Here is a 19,437-nt window from a genome sequence, read left to right on the forward strand (position 1 = left end):
GACCCCATTCACCCCAGGGTTAGCTGTGAGTATCTGCCCTTCACTTGGGACAAGGGATGTGAGATGTCCCAGTCTCCCACTTATTGCCCGTCCAGCACAGTTATTGCCCTGGTGTGACCGGGATCCCGGTGCTGACAGTGAATCTGGAGAAGAGGTGTTTTATGTCTCGGGGAGCTGTTGGGAGTCAGACAAAGAGTATTCCCACAGAAAAATGCACAAGTGTGTCCCTGCTTCAACAGAGAGGCTCTCACTGTCTCCTTGACCCTGTGTACAGACTAACCTGTCACTCCATGTGTGGTGTAACCTGACTGCCCTTTGTACAAAGTGACCCCTTACCCCACTGACCCTGTGTACAGTGACACTCTGGCCAACCAGCCCTGTGGGCTCTGACTCATTGACTCCTTGTATAGTCTGACCCCTGACCTCACTAACCCTGTTACAAATGACCCCTGACCCACTGACCCAGTATAAAGGATGATAATGAGTTAATATAGAATCAATCCTGAAGTTGTTGACAGATTTGTGTCCATGTTTCTGTCCTTTAGAAAGATGTAGGACATGAGTCAGTTTGCAGGTCGACAGAGAAACAAGTGAGTTAGTTCAGATGGAGTCATCTCTCTCCACTCACCCTATGTACTCGTTACCCAGACCCGACCCGACTCACCCCATGTATACAGTCCCTCTGTACGGAGCCGACAGATCATCACTGTGGTTCACTAGGGCCATCTCGAAGGGATGTGACCCCACCAGTCCTGTGTACACGGCGACCCCTGACCCCTGTCCCTACTCAACTGACGCTTCTGACCCCACGTACACAATGTCTGCACACGGGCGATCATCAGCACCGTCTCTCCCCCTAAACCCACTCACCTCTCCTTCTGTGTTTCTATTTTAGGATTTTACCAGACAAGTAAGGATGCTGAAGTTAACAGGGAAACAAGTGAGTTAGTTCCCCGTGTAAGAGAGAAGAAGTGCAGTGACCCATGACCCCGTGTACTGAGTAATCCCTGAGCTGAAGTAGAGAGTGATTGTGACCGTGTGTAGTGTGATCCCCGCCTTTGTACACAGTAACCCGTGACCCCCTGACCCTGTGTACAAGGTGACATCTGACCTCACCGGGCCTGAGTAAGGGTGACCAGTGCTCCCCATTGACACTTTTCAGTGACCCCTGACTCAATGACCCAGTATGAAAGGTGGTATTGAGTTAATGTGGATGCTGCTTACACCTGGTGCAGGGAACGATCCCAGGACCTGAGATCAGTTTGGAATTGCATTGGGAACACAGAAGAGTTCAGCACAGGAATTGATCCTATGCCAAACACAGTCTGGAATTAAACCAGATCTCTTCTGCCTGTATGAGGTCCCTCATTTCCTGCAGATGCAAGTGTCCATCTAACAGCCTCTTGAACATCATTATCATACCTGCCAACTCTCCCAGTAGCCAGTTTCAGGCATCCACCAGTCTCTGTGTAAAACAAAATCTGACCCACCGTAAATACATGTTCCCTGGTATTAGACATTCCTACCTTGGGGAGAAGAATCTCTGACCTATCTATGACTCTCATAATTTTACAAACTTCTACCTTGTCTCCCCTCAGCCTCTGATGTTTTAGAGAAAACTACTTGACAGAGCAAATGTCCCTCAGGTTATTGATGGATTTTCTGTGTTTCTGTACTTTAGGAAGATATAGGACGTGAGTCAGTGTCCACGCCGACAGAGAAACAAGTGAGTTAGTTCAGATAGTTGTCATCCCCTCTCACCCTATGTACAGTAACCTCTGACCCTTCTCATCCTGTGTACACTGTGATCCCTAATTCCACTCACCCTGTGTACACCGTGATCCCTGACTCCACTCACCCTGCGTACACCGTGACCTCTGACCCTACTCATCCAGCATGCAGTGTGAGCTCTGACCCCACTCACCCATGTATTCGATTCCCTCTGACACCGCCCACGCCGTGACCCCTGGCCCCGCCCACACCGTGCACACAGTGATCCCCGACCCCATTCGCCCTGTGTACATGGTGATTCCTCACAGATGACCACCAGTCACCTCTGACCTTGCTGTGCATTGGAACCCAGGTTGCTGCGTGATGTCTCACAGATGATAACCTCAGCACATGGTGGTGCCCAGGGTTCGGGATGCTGCAGTGGGTGGTTACCCCCTCACTCAATGTCCTGTACCCTCTCGCCTGGTATAAACCCTCACCCCGTCTGTGCTTCCCTACATTGTCGATCAGTAGCACACATTCCCCCCTCCACTCACCTCTGTGTTTCTGTTTCAGGGTTTTACTAGACAAGCAAGAGTGATGAAGTTAGCAGGGAAACAAGTGAGTTAGTTCCCCGTGTAAAGAGAGGAGCAGGATCTTACCCACCTGACGTACTAAGCTCGGTACAGAGTGACCCTTGGTTCCATTGAACCTATATATATTGACCCCTGCCTGGTGTACAGTGACCCCTCCTCACTGACCCAATGGACAGAGTGACCTCTGATCTGCCGCCCCCCGAAGTACTGACCCCATGTACAGAGTAAATCCTGACCCATGACCCTGTGTAGTTACTCTGACCCTGTGTGCTGAGTGACCCATTCTTACTGACTGAATCCAGTGACCCCTGCCTGACCCCACCGATAATTCATGTGAAATGACCCCTGTGTGCTCTGTCTCTTTGTACAGTCACCCATGACCCTGAGGTCGTTGACAGATTTGTCTCTGTGTTTCTGTCCTTTAGGAAGATGTAGGACGTGAGTCAGTGTCCAGGCTGACAGCGAAACAAGTGAGTTAGTTCATTTAGAGAGTCGTTACCCTCCCCACTCACCCAGTGTACACTGTGACCCCAACCCAGTTCACACTGTGTACAATGTGAGCCCTGACCCTATTCATCCCATGTACCATGTGACCCCCGACCTCACTCTCCCCGTGTACACCATGACCCCTGACACCACTCATGGGGGGGTCATACACTCAGTGGCCACTTTATTAGGTACACCTTTCCACCTGCTTGTTAATGCAAATATCTAAACAACTAACCATGCAGCAACTCAATGTATAAAAGCATACAGACATGGTCAAGAGATTTAGTTGTTAATCAGGCCAAAAGAAATGTGATCTAAGTGACTGACCATGGAATGATTGTGGTTTTAGTGTATCAGGAACTACAAATCTCCTGGGATTTTCACACAACATTCTGTTGAGTTCACAGAGAATGGTGTGAGAAACAAAAAAACATCCAGCGAGTGGCAGTACTGTGGCCTTGTTAATGAGAGAGATCAGAGGAGAATGGCCAGACTGGTTCAAGCTGACAGGAAGGCAACAGTAGCTCAAATAACAACACATTGTAACAGTGGTGTGCAGAAGAGTATCTCTGAACACACATCACATTGAACCATGAAGTGGATGGGCTACGGCAGCAGAGGACCACAAGCATACACCCAGTGGCCGCTTTGATGGGTACAGGAGGTACCTAATAAAGTGGCCACTGAGCGTAGCGTCATACTGCATGGGAAGAGGCCCTTCAGCCCAACTTATCCATACTAACACTGTTGCCCAGTGAGGTTAGCCCCATCTGCCTGTGTTTGGCCCGTAGCCCTCTACACCACTAATGGCCGTGTATGTACCTCGGTGGCTTTTAAGTGTTGCTAATGTGTCCACCTGAACCACTATTTCTGGCAGGTCATTCCAAATACACACCACTCTTTGTGTGAAGAATCTTCCTTCCCCTGATGTATGTTTTAAATCTCTTGTCTCTGACCGTAACCTAATCCCTCTTGTTTTCAGCTTTCACCCTTTCTGTGCCCTGCGTCATCTTATATAACTCTTATCAGGCCACCCCTCAGTCTCCTGTGTTCCAGAAAATAAAGTCCTGGTTTTCTCAACATCTCTGTTGTACTGGGGCAACATCCTAGTAAATCTTTTCTGTGCTGTTTCTAGTATAGTAACAACTTTCCTGTAACAGGGTGATCAAACCTGCACACGGTACTACTGGTCCGGTTTCATTAATATCTTGTACTTCTTCAACACAATGGTGCAACTCCTGTACTCAGTGCCCAGTTGGATTCTGACATTTTTACGATTTGGGAGACAAGAATGAGGCTTAAGACTTGTATCACTTACTAAAACGATCGTAAGCAACAGGAGCAAAGGAAACGAGGGAAAAGGAAAGATGGCGAAGAGCAAAAGCAAAGCCTAGTGGCAGGGGGAAGAACAAAGAGAATAAAGCAAAGGAAAATAACTAATGTGATCTGGCCCTCTTGTATCAGACTGCTGAGAATGCACACATTCCATTGCTTGAATTAACCAATAAGATCGTCCTTATTCAAGTAATGTGACACCTGCTACTGAAACTAAGGTGCAACCACTAGAAAATACACTGAATTAATTACATGTATATAGGTAATTATGTAAAAATACAAACAAGCACAAGAAAGTTAAACTACAAGGAAATAACAATTCCACTGCCCAATCCAACAGCCCTGACTTAAGAAGGTCAACTTGCCAAGTATCCTGTGTACCCATGACACTAGTTTCAGTGAAACTACGTTCTGGTTCTCCTTGATGTCTCCCGTCCCTCAACACTCCACAGGCTTTGACCATTCACTGGGTTGACATCATTAAATGCGACACCTCACGCTCGTCTGACTTAAAAGCCTCTTGCCACACTCTGGCCCACTTAGCCAGCTGATCAAAGTCCCTTTTAAAAACGCAAACACGAGGAAATCTGCAGATGCTGGAATTTCAAGCAGCACACATAAAAGTTGTTGGTGAACGCAGCAGGCCAGGCAGCATCTCTAGGGAGAGGTACAGTCGATGTTTGCATCTCTAAGAAGAGGTACAGTTGACGTTTGAAATTCCAGCATCTGCAAATTTCCTCGTGTTTGCTTTTTTAAATTCACTACTGCGAAACCTCTTCCAGTGATGCCTACACTGAAGAAGTTTAAATCTTCTCTTCAACGGGAGTTCAGTGAAACCATCTCTCACTGCTCCCCATCTGTAATTTCTTCAGCTCTTCAACCTTTTGACCACATTTTGACTCATACTCGCTGTCACAGCCATATATCCTTTCTTGGAACGTGTCTCCGCCGCCAACTTACTCCAGTTGGCTTTAGGATTCGTTTTCGAGCCTCTCAATTTGGACCTTCTGAGGATCCCAGGTACTCACATTTTATTGACTCTGCCTCCCATCACTTCTCCCATCGAGGTCCTCCTGTCCCATGATCCTCTCATATCCCTTTTGCCAATCAACTGTCCAGCTCTTGGCTCCATCCCTCCCCCTCCTGTCTTCTCCTATCATTTTGGATCTCCCCCTCCCCCTCCCACTTTCAAATCTCTTACTAGCTCTTCTTTCAGTTAGTCCTGACGAAGGGTCTCGGCCCGAAACGTCGACTGTACCTCTTCCTAGAAATGCTGCCTGGCCTGCTGCATTCACCAGCAACTTTTATGTGTGTTGATCAAAGTCCCTGTGTAATTGGATAACCTTACTCACTGAATGCAATACCACCTATTTTAGTATCACCTGCAAACTTACTACCCATGCATTATGCATTCACAATAAAAATTACAAGCAGCAATGGTCCCGGCACCGACCTCTGTGGTGCTTCACTAGTCATAGGTCTCCGATTCAAGAAACAATCTTCTGCTTCGTACCATCGAGTCACTTATCAATCCAGTTAGTTATTTCTCCCTGGATCCCATGCAATTTAGCCTTCTTGACAAGCATGCCATGTGGTATCTTGTCAAAGGTTATGCTAAAGTTCATATAGATAACGCCACTGCCCTACCCTCAGCTATTCTCTTGGTTATCTCAAAGTCAGCACAGCAGGGTACAGGTCCTTCGGCCCAACAAGTTCATACAGGCAACGAAGCCTACCTCTTCAAAAATCTCCAAGGTATCTTTCATCTATTATTTCCCACACACAGATCTTTGCTGACCATCTCCAATTTGACCTTCTCTGTCCAAATGTTGATGTATTTGTCCCCTTCAGTAACTTACGCATCATTGATGTCAGGTTCACTGGCCTGTAGTTCCCTGGATTCCTTAAATGCCAGTACAATGTTACCCACCCTCCAGTATTCCAGAACTTACCCGTGGGTAAAGATGAACAAGGATATCTGCTGTTTCTTCACCTGCCTTCTGTTGGTCAAAGTCACCAGAGAGACACTGAAGCTGATGATATCAGGAGTAGCCATTGTCATGGAGACTCTCAAACCCAGAAGTACTTCACAAGTTTATACCCTTAAGTTCAAAGTTAACAGGTGGTGATTCAATACAATTTCAATAGTTACCATGGCATTCTTTACTTCAATACTTTGGGTTAACGAATAATTCTTTTTGAGGTACATAATTACAATGGAAGCACATTGTAATTGATAAGACACCTATGACGGTTCAAACACCTTTGTTGGGAGAGAGTAATTGACACGGTTATTCTGTAAAAAATTCTCACAATGGGGAGCCAGACAGCCGAAGTTAATGTTGTCAGGGCAGTCTCTGAATACACAAAAAACTACTGATTACTTATACTTGTGACCATGTTTAATATGCTAAGTGACAACACCTGTCTGGTCTACCAGCTTGAATGCTGTCACAATGGTGCAAATAACATAACTCATGTTGCCTGGTTTGATGCAGGCCAATTAACACTACCCCATTGACTTATCATTGGGCTGATGCATATGTAATCTCAGTCCGTGGGCCATTTTACAAGCATTAAATTGAAGTTAATTTACAATAAGAGCTGAAGAGTAGTTCTTGTTTGAATTAGTATCCACTATATCCACATTATTTCAGAATACTCTCTAATACTTCCAAGAAGGTCCAAAGATTTATTCACTTTAAGACCAATATTACCTTCTCCCAGGTGATTTATTCGCGACACAGGATATCATAATGCATTTAGTTCATTCCTTTAGTATCCATTATGTTCTCCATTGTAAAAACTGGTGAGAAATATTCACAAAATCTGGCTTGTCTCCTGATGCTCCACACATCTATTGATCTCTTAGGTGACGTACTCTTTCTCTAGCCAACCTTTTAATTTTTAATATACCAATAGAATTCCCTGGGATTTTCCTTCAATTGTAAGGAAAGCCTGAACAATCTGTTATTATAGTTGAAATACTCTAATCCAGGCAGCATCCAAACACCCAATTCAGCCGCTTTCTGGCATTTAAGGTCTTGTACCCCAAGGTCCCTCTTCATCAACACTTCCAAGAGCGCTATCATTGCGTGTGTAGGTCCTATCCTTGTTTGGCCCCTACCAAAGTGCATCACCTCACACTTGCCATCCATCACCCATGATGCACCCAACTTACAAATTTGGTCTATATCCTGCTGTAGTCATGGGCAACCCTCCTTACTAACCAAGGCACCACCAAGTGACCGATCACCCTGATGACAGTGCGTACAGAGTTACCACTGACCCCAGACCCATTGACCTAGTATAAAGGGTGATAGCGGGTTAATGCGGATACTCCTTGCACCCAGTTCGGCGAACAATCCTGGGATCCGAACTCAATCGGGAGTTACATCAGGAACTGACCCTGAGATTGTTGACAGATTTGTCTCTTTTTCTGTACTTTAGGAACATGTAGGACGTGAGTCAGTGTCCGGGTCAGCAGAGAACCAAGTGAGTTAGTTCATATAGAGAATCCTCACTCCTGTTCACCCAGTGAACACTCTGACCCCATTCTCCGCATGTACACAGACACCTTTAAATCCACTGAGTCTGTGTACACCTTGGCCTCTGACCCCACTCTTCCCATGAACACAGTGGCCTTTAACCCCACTCAGTTACACAGTGACCCCTGACCAACTTTTCTCTGTACGTTGTGACCCCAGAACCTCCACACTATGTATGCAGGAAGTGCCGACCCCTGACCCCATTCACTCCATGTACTATACATGATGAACTCTGACCCCATGTACCCTGTGTACATGGTGAAATCTGGCCCCTCGTGCTCTGTGTACACAGTGAACTCTGATCCCATACACACCATGTAGTGACCCCTGATGTTATTTACCCTGTAATATAACCAAGAGTCATCCCTGACCTCAATCCGTATATACCATGACCCCCGACCAATTTTCCTGTGTACACCATTATCCCTGACTTCATTCACCCTGGTGACCCCTGACAGAAGGGCACCAGTCACCTCTGACCTTGCTGTGAATGGAGAGCCAGGGTGCTTTGGGACATCCCACAGATGCAAAATGGATACCGGATGGTGCCCGGGGTTCAGGGTGCTGCTGTGGGTGGGCACCCCTACACCCAGTGTCTTGGGATCCCTCCTCTAGTATAATTCCTGCCCTGTGTGTGCTTTTCGCATACAATCGATCAGCAGCACTGACTTCTCCCTCTGCTCACCTGTCCTTCTGTTTCTCTTTTAGGGTTTTGCCAGACGGGCAGCAGTAATAAAGTTAGCTGGAAGACAAGTGAGTTAGTTCCCCGCGTGAAGAGAGGAGGAAGATCTCACCCGCCCTCTGTACAGTGACCCCCTGACCCTATTGACCCTGCCTACAGAGTGACCCTGGACCATCTAACCTGTGTACAGAGCGACCCCTGACCCACTAACCTGTGTACAGAGTGATCCTTGACTTTATGGATGCTGTGTCCAGTGACCTCTGACCTGGTGTGCAGTGACCCCTGTCCCACTGACCCTGTGGACAGTGTGACCCCTGACCTACTGACCTTGTGCATAGAGAGCCCAGACTTACTGACCCCATGTAAACATTGGCCTCTCGTACAGTAACCCTTGACCCTATGTACAGATATTCCAACCCTATGTGCTGAGTGACGTCTGATCCCACTGACTGAGTCCTGTGACCCCTAACCCTACTGATACTGTGTATAAATTGACTCGACTCCTGTTTCCTTTGTTTCTTTGTACAATGACCAATGGCCCTGAGATTTTTTACAGAATTGTCTCTGTGCTTCTGTCCTTCAGGAAGATGTAGGACGTGAGGCAATGTCCAGGCCGACAGAGAAACATGTGAGTTAGTTCAGATAGAGTAGTCATCCCCACTCATCACATGTACACCATGACCCTGAACCCGCTCCCCTATGTATACTTGACCCCTGGCCACTCATCCAATGTATTCTCTGACCCCTCTCACACTGTGCACACAATGACCCCTGACCACACTCATGAAGTCATAGTCATACTGCTTGGGGGCAGGCCTTCTCCCAGACTTCTCCATGGCAATGGTGGTGTCCAGTGAGGCTAGTCCCATCTGCGTGTGCTGGCCCAGAGCTCTCTACACCACTGCAGCGAGGCTAGTCCCATCTATCTGTGCTTGTCCCAGAGCCCTCTACACCACTCCAGTGTATGTACCTGTCTTGATGGCTTTTAAATGTTACTAATGGTTCCACCTTTACCACTATTTCTGGCAGCTCATTCCAAATGCTCACCATCCTTTATGTAAAGAAGCAATCCCTGATGTCCCTTTTAAATCTCTTGTCTCTTATCTTCAGTCTACTCCCCGTTGTTTTTAGCTCCCCTGCCTGGGAAAAAGACAGTGTGCTTCCACCCTTTCTAGTGGTAGACGTCCGTCAGTCAGGTTCAACCATGGATATTGCACCCTAGCTGTCCGGGTGCGCAAGCCTGGGCTGTACGATATGGAGAGCAAGCTGGTGCCCGTGTAGCAAGCTCCCGTTCCCCATGTATCTGATGAACCCAAAGGAATGGCAGAGACCAATACGGTTCAGCACCAGCAACGTTGCAGAAATTTCCTGTCAAGGACTCGAGCTCTGGATTTTTCTCTGGGATCTACTCCTGATACCTTCCCAATGAGTGGGTATAGCCGCAAAGTAGTTGAGGTTTGAAATCTGAGTTTTCCTTCCCCTAGATGAACTGCCAACCAAAGCTGACGAGCCTCATCTCCCTGAAGTGGCTGGTTTTAAGGCCCCAGTAACCCACCTTTGCCTCTTCTGTATCAGTAGAAATGGTTCCACTGGGCTTAGTAACTAAGCCATTTGTGATGGCCAGGAGCTGGACTTGGTTGTCAGAGGCTATTTGAGACGCATGCATTGGGAGCATTTAATAGATAGTGGAAGCTCATCGCCATTGCCACCCCTGGCTGTAATAATCTTAAGGAGCCACCTTTTCTGTGCCCCTCAGCTTCTTGTGTACCTCTATCAGGGCACCCCTCGATTTCCTATGTTCCAGGGAGCAAAATCCTTGTCTACTCAACCTCTCCTTGTACCTCGGGCAAAATCCTGGTAAATCCTTTCTGCACTGTTTAATAATTTTCCTTTAACAAGATGATCAAAACTGTACATAATACTCCAAGGGCGGCCTTCACCGATGTCTTATACAAGTAGAACATACAGGTACTCCTATACTCATTGCCCAGTCTGATGCAAGTCAGTGTGCCAAGCATCTTCTTCACCATCCTGTCGACTCTGACACCACTGGTCAGTGAACTTACATGTTCACCAAGGTATCTCGGTTGATCAACACTCCCTTGATTTGACTGTTCACCAGGTTGATTTCCATAAATGCAACCCTTCACACTTACCTGAACTGAAAGTCACTTGTCAAACCTTGACACACTTAGCCAGCTGTTCAAAATCCCCCTGTAATTTTTGACAACCTTTTTTCACTGAACACAATGCCACCTATTTTAGTATAATCCATAAGTTTATTAAACAGATATTGTACATTCCTGTTCAGATCCTTTCTATAAATTACAAACAGCTCTAACCCCTGTGACATACATCTTACAAATCCAATTAGTTATCCCTCACTGAATCCAATGTAATTTAACCGCCCAAGCTTGAGAGGTATCTTGACTAAGGGCAACTGAGGGAGAAGAATGGTGGTTACACCATCTTCCAAAAAGAGAAGGCAGCTGGTGAGCCTAGGATCCATTGTGTTTGGTTTGCAATAAAGAACCAGCTTGTCAGTCAACTCTCTGAACTTCCCATGGGAATCAGTGAACATCTCTGTTGAGTGCTGGCCAACAACCAGCTGGCAACCGTTGTGAGTGTTTATGCACCAATTCTGGACTCACGTGGGTATGAAAAAGAAGCCTTTTGCAGTTGCCTAGACACAACACTGTCAAGCATCCCCGAGGAGGATAAGATAATTCTATTGGGGGACTTCAGTGCCAGGGTTGGTTGGGACTTCAGCCTTTAGAAGTGTACCATAGGAAAGGGTCCTGGCGCCTTAAAACCAGTGCTTCGGGTAGATGGAGCTCGTCAGCCTGGAAAGGCAGTCCATCTAAGAGAGGGAAAACACTTGATTTCAAACCTCCGCTGCCTTGCGGCCATGCCCACTCATGGGAAAAGCTTTGGGAGTATACCCTGAGGACAAATCCGAAGCTGGAGTCCCTAAGGCAGTCCGACATTGCCTTCAACCTCGTTCTGGTAACTCCTGCAACGACACTGGTGCCAAACTGTACCGGCCCTTGCCCTTCCCTTGGACAACATCGGTGTTGTGGAGATGGGAGACTTGCTGCATGGGCAACTGCCAGTCTTCCATACAACTTTGCCCAGGTCTGCGCCCTGGAAACCCAGGGGCAGATCCATCGTCTCGCGAGACATAACAGATGCCACCTTATAGGAAAGGGAGGCATTTGGCCACATTCACTCAAATGGAGTACTATTACTTACAATATGTGCAGAGCACAATCTTAGCATCTCCAACACTCTTGCGCCAGAAAACCAAATTCAAGGCATCTTGGCAGCAGTGTCATCTCACTGACTGTATCATTGTCTGAGCTAGGGATGTGAATACCACAAGGGCCGTGATTGGCACAGATGATTGTTGGACAGATCATCTCCTGATCCTCTCCACCATGTCCATCAGACTCATGAGAAAAAAGGAGGGTTCATGAGAAGCAGACCTGTCCAAGGCTAAAACACGAGAGCCTGCTTGACACTGCCCCACCCAGCAGCATCTTCAGGTTTTGTATGTGGAAAGTTTCCATCAAAAATATTCAGAGGATGTTGAAGGGCTCTGGGATACACCTAACTCCACCCATCCTCGATACCTGCAAAAACATCCTTGGGTACATGTTCAGAAAACATCAGGATTGGTCTGGTGATAGCACCAGACATGCCTCAATGTGAGGTGTTACCCTGGTGAAGCCAGAATACAGGATTACTTGCATGCCAAACACCATAAGCAGCAAGTAATAGACAGAGCTAAGTAGTCTCACAACCAATGAGTCATGCCTAAGCTCTGTAGTCCCACGTTCAGCCGTGAATGGTGGTGGACAATCAAACAACTCTGGAGGAGGAGGCTCCACAAATATCCCCATCCTCAATGATATCAAAAGATAAGGCTGAGGCATTTGCAGCAATCTTCAGTCAGATCCAGCTCTGCCTTCTCCAGTCCCCAGCATCCCAGATGTCAGAATGCAGCCAATCCAATTCCCTCCATGTGATATCAAGAAACAGCTGAAAGCACTGGATACTGCGAAGGCTATGGGCCCAGACAAAATCCAAGCAATAGTTCTGAAGATTTGCGCTCCAGAACTTGCTGCACCACTAGCCAAGCTGTTCCAGAACAGCTACAACACCGGCATCTACCCGGCAATGTGGGAAATTGCCCAGGTATGTCCTGTACACAAGAAACAGGCCAAGTCCAACCCAGCCAATCATCACTCTCAATCATCAGCAAAGTCATGGAAGGAGTCATCAACAGTGCTATCAGGCAGCACCTTCTCAGCAATAACCTGCTTACGGATGCCCAGCTCCTGACCTCATCACCTCCTTGGTCCAAACATGGACCAAAGAGCTTAAATACCAGAGGTGAGGTGAGAGTGATAGCCCTTGACATCAAGACAGCATTTGACCGAGTATGGCATCAAGGTGCCCTAGCTAAAATGGAGTCACTGGGAATTAGGGGGAAATCCCAGCGCTGGTTGGAATCATTGACACAAAGGAAGATGGTTGTGGTGGTTGGAGGTCAATCATCTCATCCTCAGGACATCACTGCAGGAGTTCCTCAGGGAAGCGTCCTAGGACCAACCGTCTTCAGCTTCTTCATCAATGACCTTCCTTCTGTCATAAGGTCAGAAGTGGGGATGTTCGCAAATGACTGTACAATGTTCTGCACCATTCATGACTCCTCAGATAGTGAAGCAGTTCATACCCAAATGCAGCAGGACCTGGAAGATATCCAGACTTGGGCTGACGTGGCAAGTAACATTTGAACCACCCAAGTGCCAGGCAATGGAAGGGAGTCTCTAACCATTGTCCCTTGACATTCAGTGGCATCACCATCACTGAATTCCCCTACTATCAACATCCTGGGGGTTACCAATGACAGGAAACTGAACTGGTCTAGCCATATAACCACTGTGGCTACCAGAGCAGGTCAAAGGCTGGGAATTCTGCGGCATGTAACTCAGCTCCTGACTCCCCAAAGCCTGTCCACCATCTACAAAGCTCAGGTCAGGAGTGTAATGGAATATTTGCCACTCGTTTGGTTGAGTGCAGCTCCATCAACACTCAAGAAGCTTGACACCATCCAGTAGAGGGCAGCCCACTTGATCGGTACCCCTTCCACAAGCATCCAATCCCTCCACCATCGACGAACAATTGTAGCAGTGTGTATTCTCTACAACATGTACTGCAACAACATACCAAAGTACCTAAGGCAGCACCTTCCAGACCCACAACCTCTACCATCTGGAAGGACGAGTACATCAGATACCTGGGAACACCACCACTTGGAAATCCCCCTCCATGTCGCTCACCATCCTAACTTGGAACTATATCGCCGTTCCTTCACTGATGCTGGGTCAAAATCATGGAATTCCCTCCCTAACGGCGCTGTAGGTGTACCCACACCTCGGGGACTGCAGCAGTTCAAGAAGGCAGCTTCTCAAGGGCAGCTAGGGATGGACAGTAAATGCTGGCTTAGTAGGCGGCGCCCATATTCTGTAAATGAATAACTTTTTTAAAAACTATACACAGAGACCCCTGACCCTAGTCATCTCATGTACGGGGTGACCCCTGATCCCCAATAGAGGATCATCAGTCACCTCTAACCTTGCTGTGAGCATGGACCCTGTCACACAGATGGAGGCCTGGGCGTGGGGTGCTCCCGTGGTGGGTGCCAGCGCACCCCAGTATCCTGGGATCCCTCTCCCAGTGTAATCTAAGCCCTATGTTTGCTTTCCCCACACAGTTGATCAGCAGCATTGTCTTCCCCCCTCCACTCGCCTCTCCCTCTATTTCTGTTTTACGGTTTTGCTAGACCAGCAACATTGAAGTCAGCAGGGAAGCAAGTGAGTTAGTTCCCCGTGTAAAGTGAGTGTGTGTGTTGGATCCCACCCACCCATCTACGGTGACCTCTGACCTTGTGTACAGAGTGACCCTTGACTCCATTGACTCTGAATAGTGACCCACTGACCCTGTGTACAGAGTGACTGCTGACTCTGTGTATAGAGTGTCCACAGACCTCCTAACTCTGAGAAAGCAGGGTTTTCTCAGAGAAAAACCTGACCCTAGTGTACGTTGTCCTCGACCCTGTGTATCACGTGGCCTCCAATTTACTGGCCACATGTACAGAGAATAAACCCTGACCTCATGTACAGTATTGCATAGAATGTAGAACACAGAACAGTGCAGCACAGGAACGGGCCCTTCAGCCCACAGTATTGTGCCAAACAAAATGAATTAGTAAACAAATGGCTAAATTACCTCCTCTCACCTTAAGTGCATGCCCTCTGGTAGTAGACATTTTTACCTTGGGAAAAAGATGCTGTCCGCCTACTCTGTTTTTGCCTCTCAAAGTATTATCCCCTCAGCCTTGACCACTCCAGAGAAAACAACTTAGGTTTGTCTAACATACCCTCTAATCCAGGCAACATCTGATAAACCTGTCTGCACACGCTCCAAAGCCTCAACATCCTTCCTGTAACAAAGCAACCAGAACTGTATACAATATTCCTGATGTGGCCTAACTAGAGTTTTATAAAGCTGCAACATAACTTCCTGACTTTTGAACTCAATGCCTCAACTAATAAAGGCAAGCATTCCAAAAGCCTTCTTAACAATCCTACCGACCTGTGTAGCCACTTTCAAGGAGCTATGAACCTGCACCCCAAGATCCCTCTGCTCATCAACACTTAATTTGATCTACCAAGGTGATTTACTTCACATAGACCAAGTTAAACTCAATTTGGCATTTCTCCACTCAAAGCTGCAACTGATTTAAATCCTGCTGTATCCTTTGCCAATCTTTTACACACTCCACAACACCACTGGTTTTTGTATCATCTGCAAACGCACTAACCCACCTATCTACGTTTTCATCCAGGTCATTTATATACAACACAAACAGCACAGATCCCTGCGGAACACCACTTATCACAGACCTCCAGCTAGATTAAGTCCTTTCGACCTCTACTCTCTGTCTTCTATGGGCAAGCCAGTTCTGAACCTAAAGGGTCAATTCATCCTGATCCTACGTACATTTACTCTGAACCTCTTGACTCCACTCACCCTGCAAGTAAAATAACCCTGTATCCTTTGTCTCCTTGTACAGTGAACACACGACCCTGAGGTTGCTGACAGATTTGTCTCTGTGTTTCTGTATTTTAGGAAGATGTAGGACACGAGTCACTGTCCAGGTTAACAGAGAAACAAGTGAGACGGTTCAGATAGAGAGCTATCACGGTCACTCACTCTGACTCCATTCTTTCTGTGTACACCATGACCCCCGAAACCAATCTCCCTGTGTACACAGACCCGATCCCATTCAAAGTGACCTCCTGAGTCCACTCACACTGTGTTCAGTGTCCCCAACCCCGCTAATATCATGTCCATCGTCACCCCTGCCCTCAGTCACCGTGTTCACAGTGACCTGACCCCACTTACACTGTTCACTTAATGACCCGACCCCACTCATCCTGTATTCGCAGTGACCCCTGATCCTACACCAGTCACCCCTGACCTCGCTGTGTTCCAGTGTAAACCCTCACCCTGTGTGTGCTTCCCTACACGCTTGACATCCCCCTCCGCTTACCTCTTCCTCTGTGTTTCTGTTTAGGGTCTTGCCAGACGGGCAACAATGATGAATCCAACGGGGAGAAAAGTGAGTTAGTTCCCTGCGTGGAGAGGGATCCCACCCACCTCGTGTACACTGACCCTTGACCTCGGGTACCAGGTGACCCCTGACCGTGTGTAGAGTGACCCCCTACCATTCCTGTGTACACAGCAACCTCTGACTCCACTGACCCTGTGTACAGTGACCTCTGACCTCGCATACAGAGTAAACCCTGACCTCACTCACCCTGTGACCCCTGCCTGACCCTGTTTACAGAATGATAGCTGACTCCACTGTCCCTATGTACCAGTGACCCCTGTACAGAGACCACTGTCTGCATTTTGCCAGTGTATAGTGACCACCGTCTGTCCACTGTGACCCTGGTCCGTGTGGAGTTCTCAGTGTTATCACTTTACACGCTGAACCTGTGGCCTGTTCTTTCTGTCTCTACACATCAGGTTTAATTCAGTTAAGGGTTCCACTGGTGGTCCCCGTCATGTACTCTCTGACCATGTGTACTGTAAATCTCTGACAATCCAGCACACTGATGGCTTTGGTGATCATGGACTCTCAGATTTTCTGGTCTGTTGGATGTTATGATAGGGTAGCACGATAGCGTAGCATTTAGTACAATGCTTTACAGCGTCGGCAATCACGGTTCGATTCCCACTGCTCTCTCTGTAAGGAGTTTATACATTCTCCCCTTGACCATGTGGGTTTATTCCATTCCAAAGATGCTCCTATATTCCACAGATTTACCGGTTAGGGTCAGTAAGTCGTGGGTGGGCTACATTGGCAACAGAAACATGGTGACGCTTGCGGGCTGCACCCAGCACGATCCTCAGACTGTGTAGATCATTGATGCAAGTGTAACGGCTTTTGCCCCAACTTGACTCCCGTTGTCTCGGATGAATAGCCGTCGACCCCGCCAAACGGTGCAAATGCTTTGGTGTAGATACGGTGTGAGGCACCCAATGATCAGCCACGACACAAATATGAAACAATGTACCAAGTGCGAGTAAAGGGTTATACTTTATAGCAAGTTTTGGTGATGGGTTAGTAGCAACAACTAAAAGAAAAGGCACCACATAAGTAACTTATCACTCTTGTGCACATAATATATTAATATGTTGGAGCTCACGTCTCCGATTCCATCCACAACGTCCTTCCGAGACTCCGGCCACCATCCGAACCCCCCGAGGTCCGGTATCTGCCGCCCTGGAACCGCTGTCCGTTCCCCGCACGTCCGTCCTCTCTGCACGCCTCCCAAAAAAGCCTGCGCTCCTCAACCCAGCACACATATACAAGATAACATAACATGACTTCCATTGGCTAACAAATGAATACAATTTCCATTATCACATAGTATAACCCAAACATTGCTGTTACAGAGAACCCCTTGCTCAGCAGTTAACAGTACGAGAAGCCATTTTAATATAACACTTCAGGGAAGCTATTTCGGTAATAAGTGATTAACAGTTAACAGTCCATCTAGTATTACTGAGAACCCTGCACGAATAATGCATTTGACTGATTGGGTTGAGTTGTTCTCCCAACTTGGCAATTACTTGCAAATGTTCTGTCACCATGCGAGAAGACATCGTCGGTGTGCTGTTGAGGGTGGTTTGTCCTCCGAGTGCTTGGCTTTTATATACTTTTCGATCAGCTGATTTGTCATAATTTCAGAAACTCAGTTGTGATGTCGGGAAGGAATCTTGTGTGGCGAACTTGCTGCATTGTGATCTGGAATTTTGCCTGCATCAGATCTTAAATAGGATCGAGGTCTATGTGTTTTACAGAATTGTCGCAGAAAACCTCAATCCTATTCGGGAGCCAGTGCGGGCAAAATTCTAGACCTCAATGCACAACAATGTCTTTTCGCTCAGTGTTGAAACATTTGCAGGTAAATTGCCAAGATCGAAGAACAATTCAACCCAACCTTCAACCAACGGAGCTACACATTTTTGGAATTATTTCCAATGCAGATTGACTGCATGTTTCAATGTACATGTGACAAATAAAGCTCACCCTTAATCTCTGAGGCATAGAGAGGGCAGATGGCCAGAGTGTTTTCTCCCAGGGTGGAAATGTCAGGTACTAGAGGGAATGGGTTGAGAGTGAGGAGGAGGGAAACATTTAAAAGAGATTTATGAGGCAAGTCTTTTTGTCCACAACAAGTGGTTGGTCCCTGGAAGACACTGCCTGGGGAGGTGCTGGAAGCAGATACAATAGCTATGTGTATGGGGCATTTAGCCAGGCAGGGAATGGGTGTAGAACTTGAGCAGGCCGATGGGAATAGTTTGAAGTGGTGTCATGGTCAGCACAGGCACAGTGGACCAGACAGCCTGTTCCTGTATTGTAGTGCTCTGTGTTTTATGTACTGGTTAAGAAAGAGTGTAAATCTCATTAGTATGGCACATACTGAGTAGTGGGTACAGCTGCCCACACATACAGTAATTCCCAGTGTTGGGGTACAGGCCTTCCTGAACTGCCTTCTGGAAGTTCAGTATTGGTCAGGTTCAGGCCCGGGTAACGGAGACTGCTCTCTGTCCCACCACTGTATTCCAGAGCAAACCCAGTGCTGGAAAGACGTGGAGCAGCTGCAGAGGCCAAAATACAACCAGTTGTGTGTGCTCTGGGTGGTGGAGGTGATGTTTCGCTTTTTTAAGCGCAACACACACAAAGTACTGAAGGAATTCTGTCATGCCTTCAAAACTCTTCCTGCGTTTCTCCATCATTTTGTGTGTGTTGCTGTGAATTTCCAGCATCTGCGGAATCTCTTGTGTATATGTTTCACTATTTTATTCAGTTTTACTCTAGAGATGCAGCACGGTAGCAGCCCCTTTTGACCCAATGAGCCCACACTAGCCAATTATACTCGTGATCAATTAACCTACTAACCCGTACTTAGGAATGTGGATGGAAAGCGGAGCACCCAGAGGAAACCCGGGCAGTCACAGGAAGAATATACAAACTCCTTACAGTCAGCGATGGTTGTTGGTCCTGTAATATTGATATGTTAACCACTTGCTTTCCTCCATGCATTACTCTCGGTAGGAGGAACGGGATATGCACCAGAGGGGAAACATCAAAACCATAACTGACAAGCTCCTCTCCAAGTCCGAGGTCAATGTCGGTGGATTGAAGAGTCAGGTAAGGGTGGATGATTTGGGTGTGGGGGACCACGTATGTTCAATGGGGGAATGTGAGGAAACATAGGAGGAGGAGGCCATGACATAGGAGCAGAATTAGGCCATTTGGCTCGTTGAGTCTGCCCCGCCATTCCATCATGACTGATTTATTATCTCTCTCAACCCTATTCTCTTTGTAACCTTTGACACCCTTACTGTTCATGAACCTATCAACCTCTGCTCAACATGTACCTAATGACTTGGCCTGCACTTTCATATGTGGCAATGAATTCCAAAAATTCAC

The 19,437-nt window shown here is 47.2% G+C and overlaps 1 protein-coding gene across 10 annotated transcripts in view; it reads left to right on the top strand.

Moving 5' to 3' along the window:
- LOC140202766 (protein-methionine sulfoxide oxidase mical3a-like) overlaps nt 1–19,437 on the top strand; it is a 311,216-nt gene that overhangs the window by 143,968 nt on the left and 147,811 nt on the right. For 8 of the 10 annotated variants that reach the window (XM_072268078.1, XM_072268077.1, XM_072268082.1 and 5 more), the window contains exons 15-17: nt 1,682–1,726; nt 16,006–16,050; nt 19,060–19,155. In XM_072268078.1, coding sequence (XP_072124179.1) covers nt 1,682–1,726; nt 16,006–16,050; nt 19,060–19,155 — 186 coding nt within the window. The remainder of the gene's footprint in view (nt 1–1,681; nt 1,727–16,005; nt 16,051–19,059; nt 19,156–19,437) is intronic. The other 2 variants (XM_072268080.1, XM_072268083.1) reach the window with 2 other exon arrangements.

Source organism: Mobula birostris, chromosome 9 (genome assembly GCF_030028105.1).
Source record: "Mobula birostris isolate sMobBir1 chromosome 9, sMobBir1.hap1, whole genome shotgun sequence".
In the NCBI taxonomy this organism is placed as follows: domain Eukaryota; kingdom Metazoa; phylum Chordata; class Chondrichthyes; order Myliobatiformes; family Myliobatidae; genus Mobula; species Mobula birostris.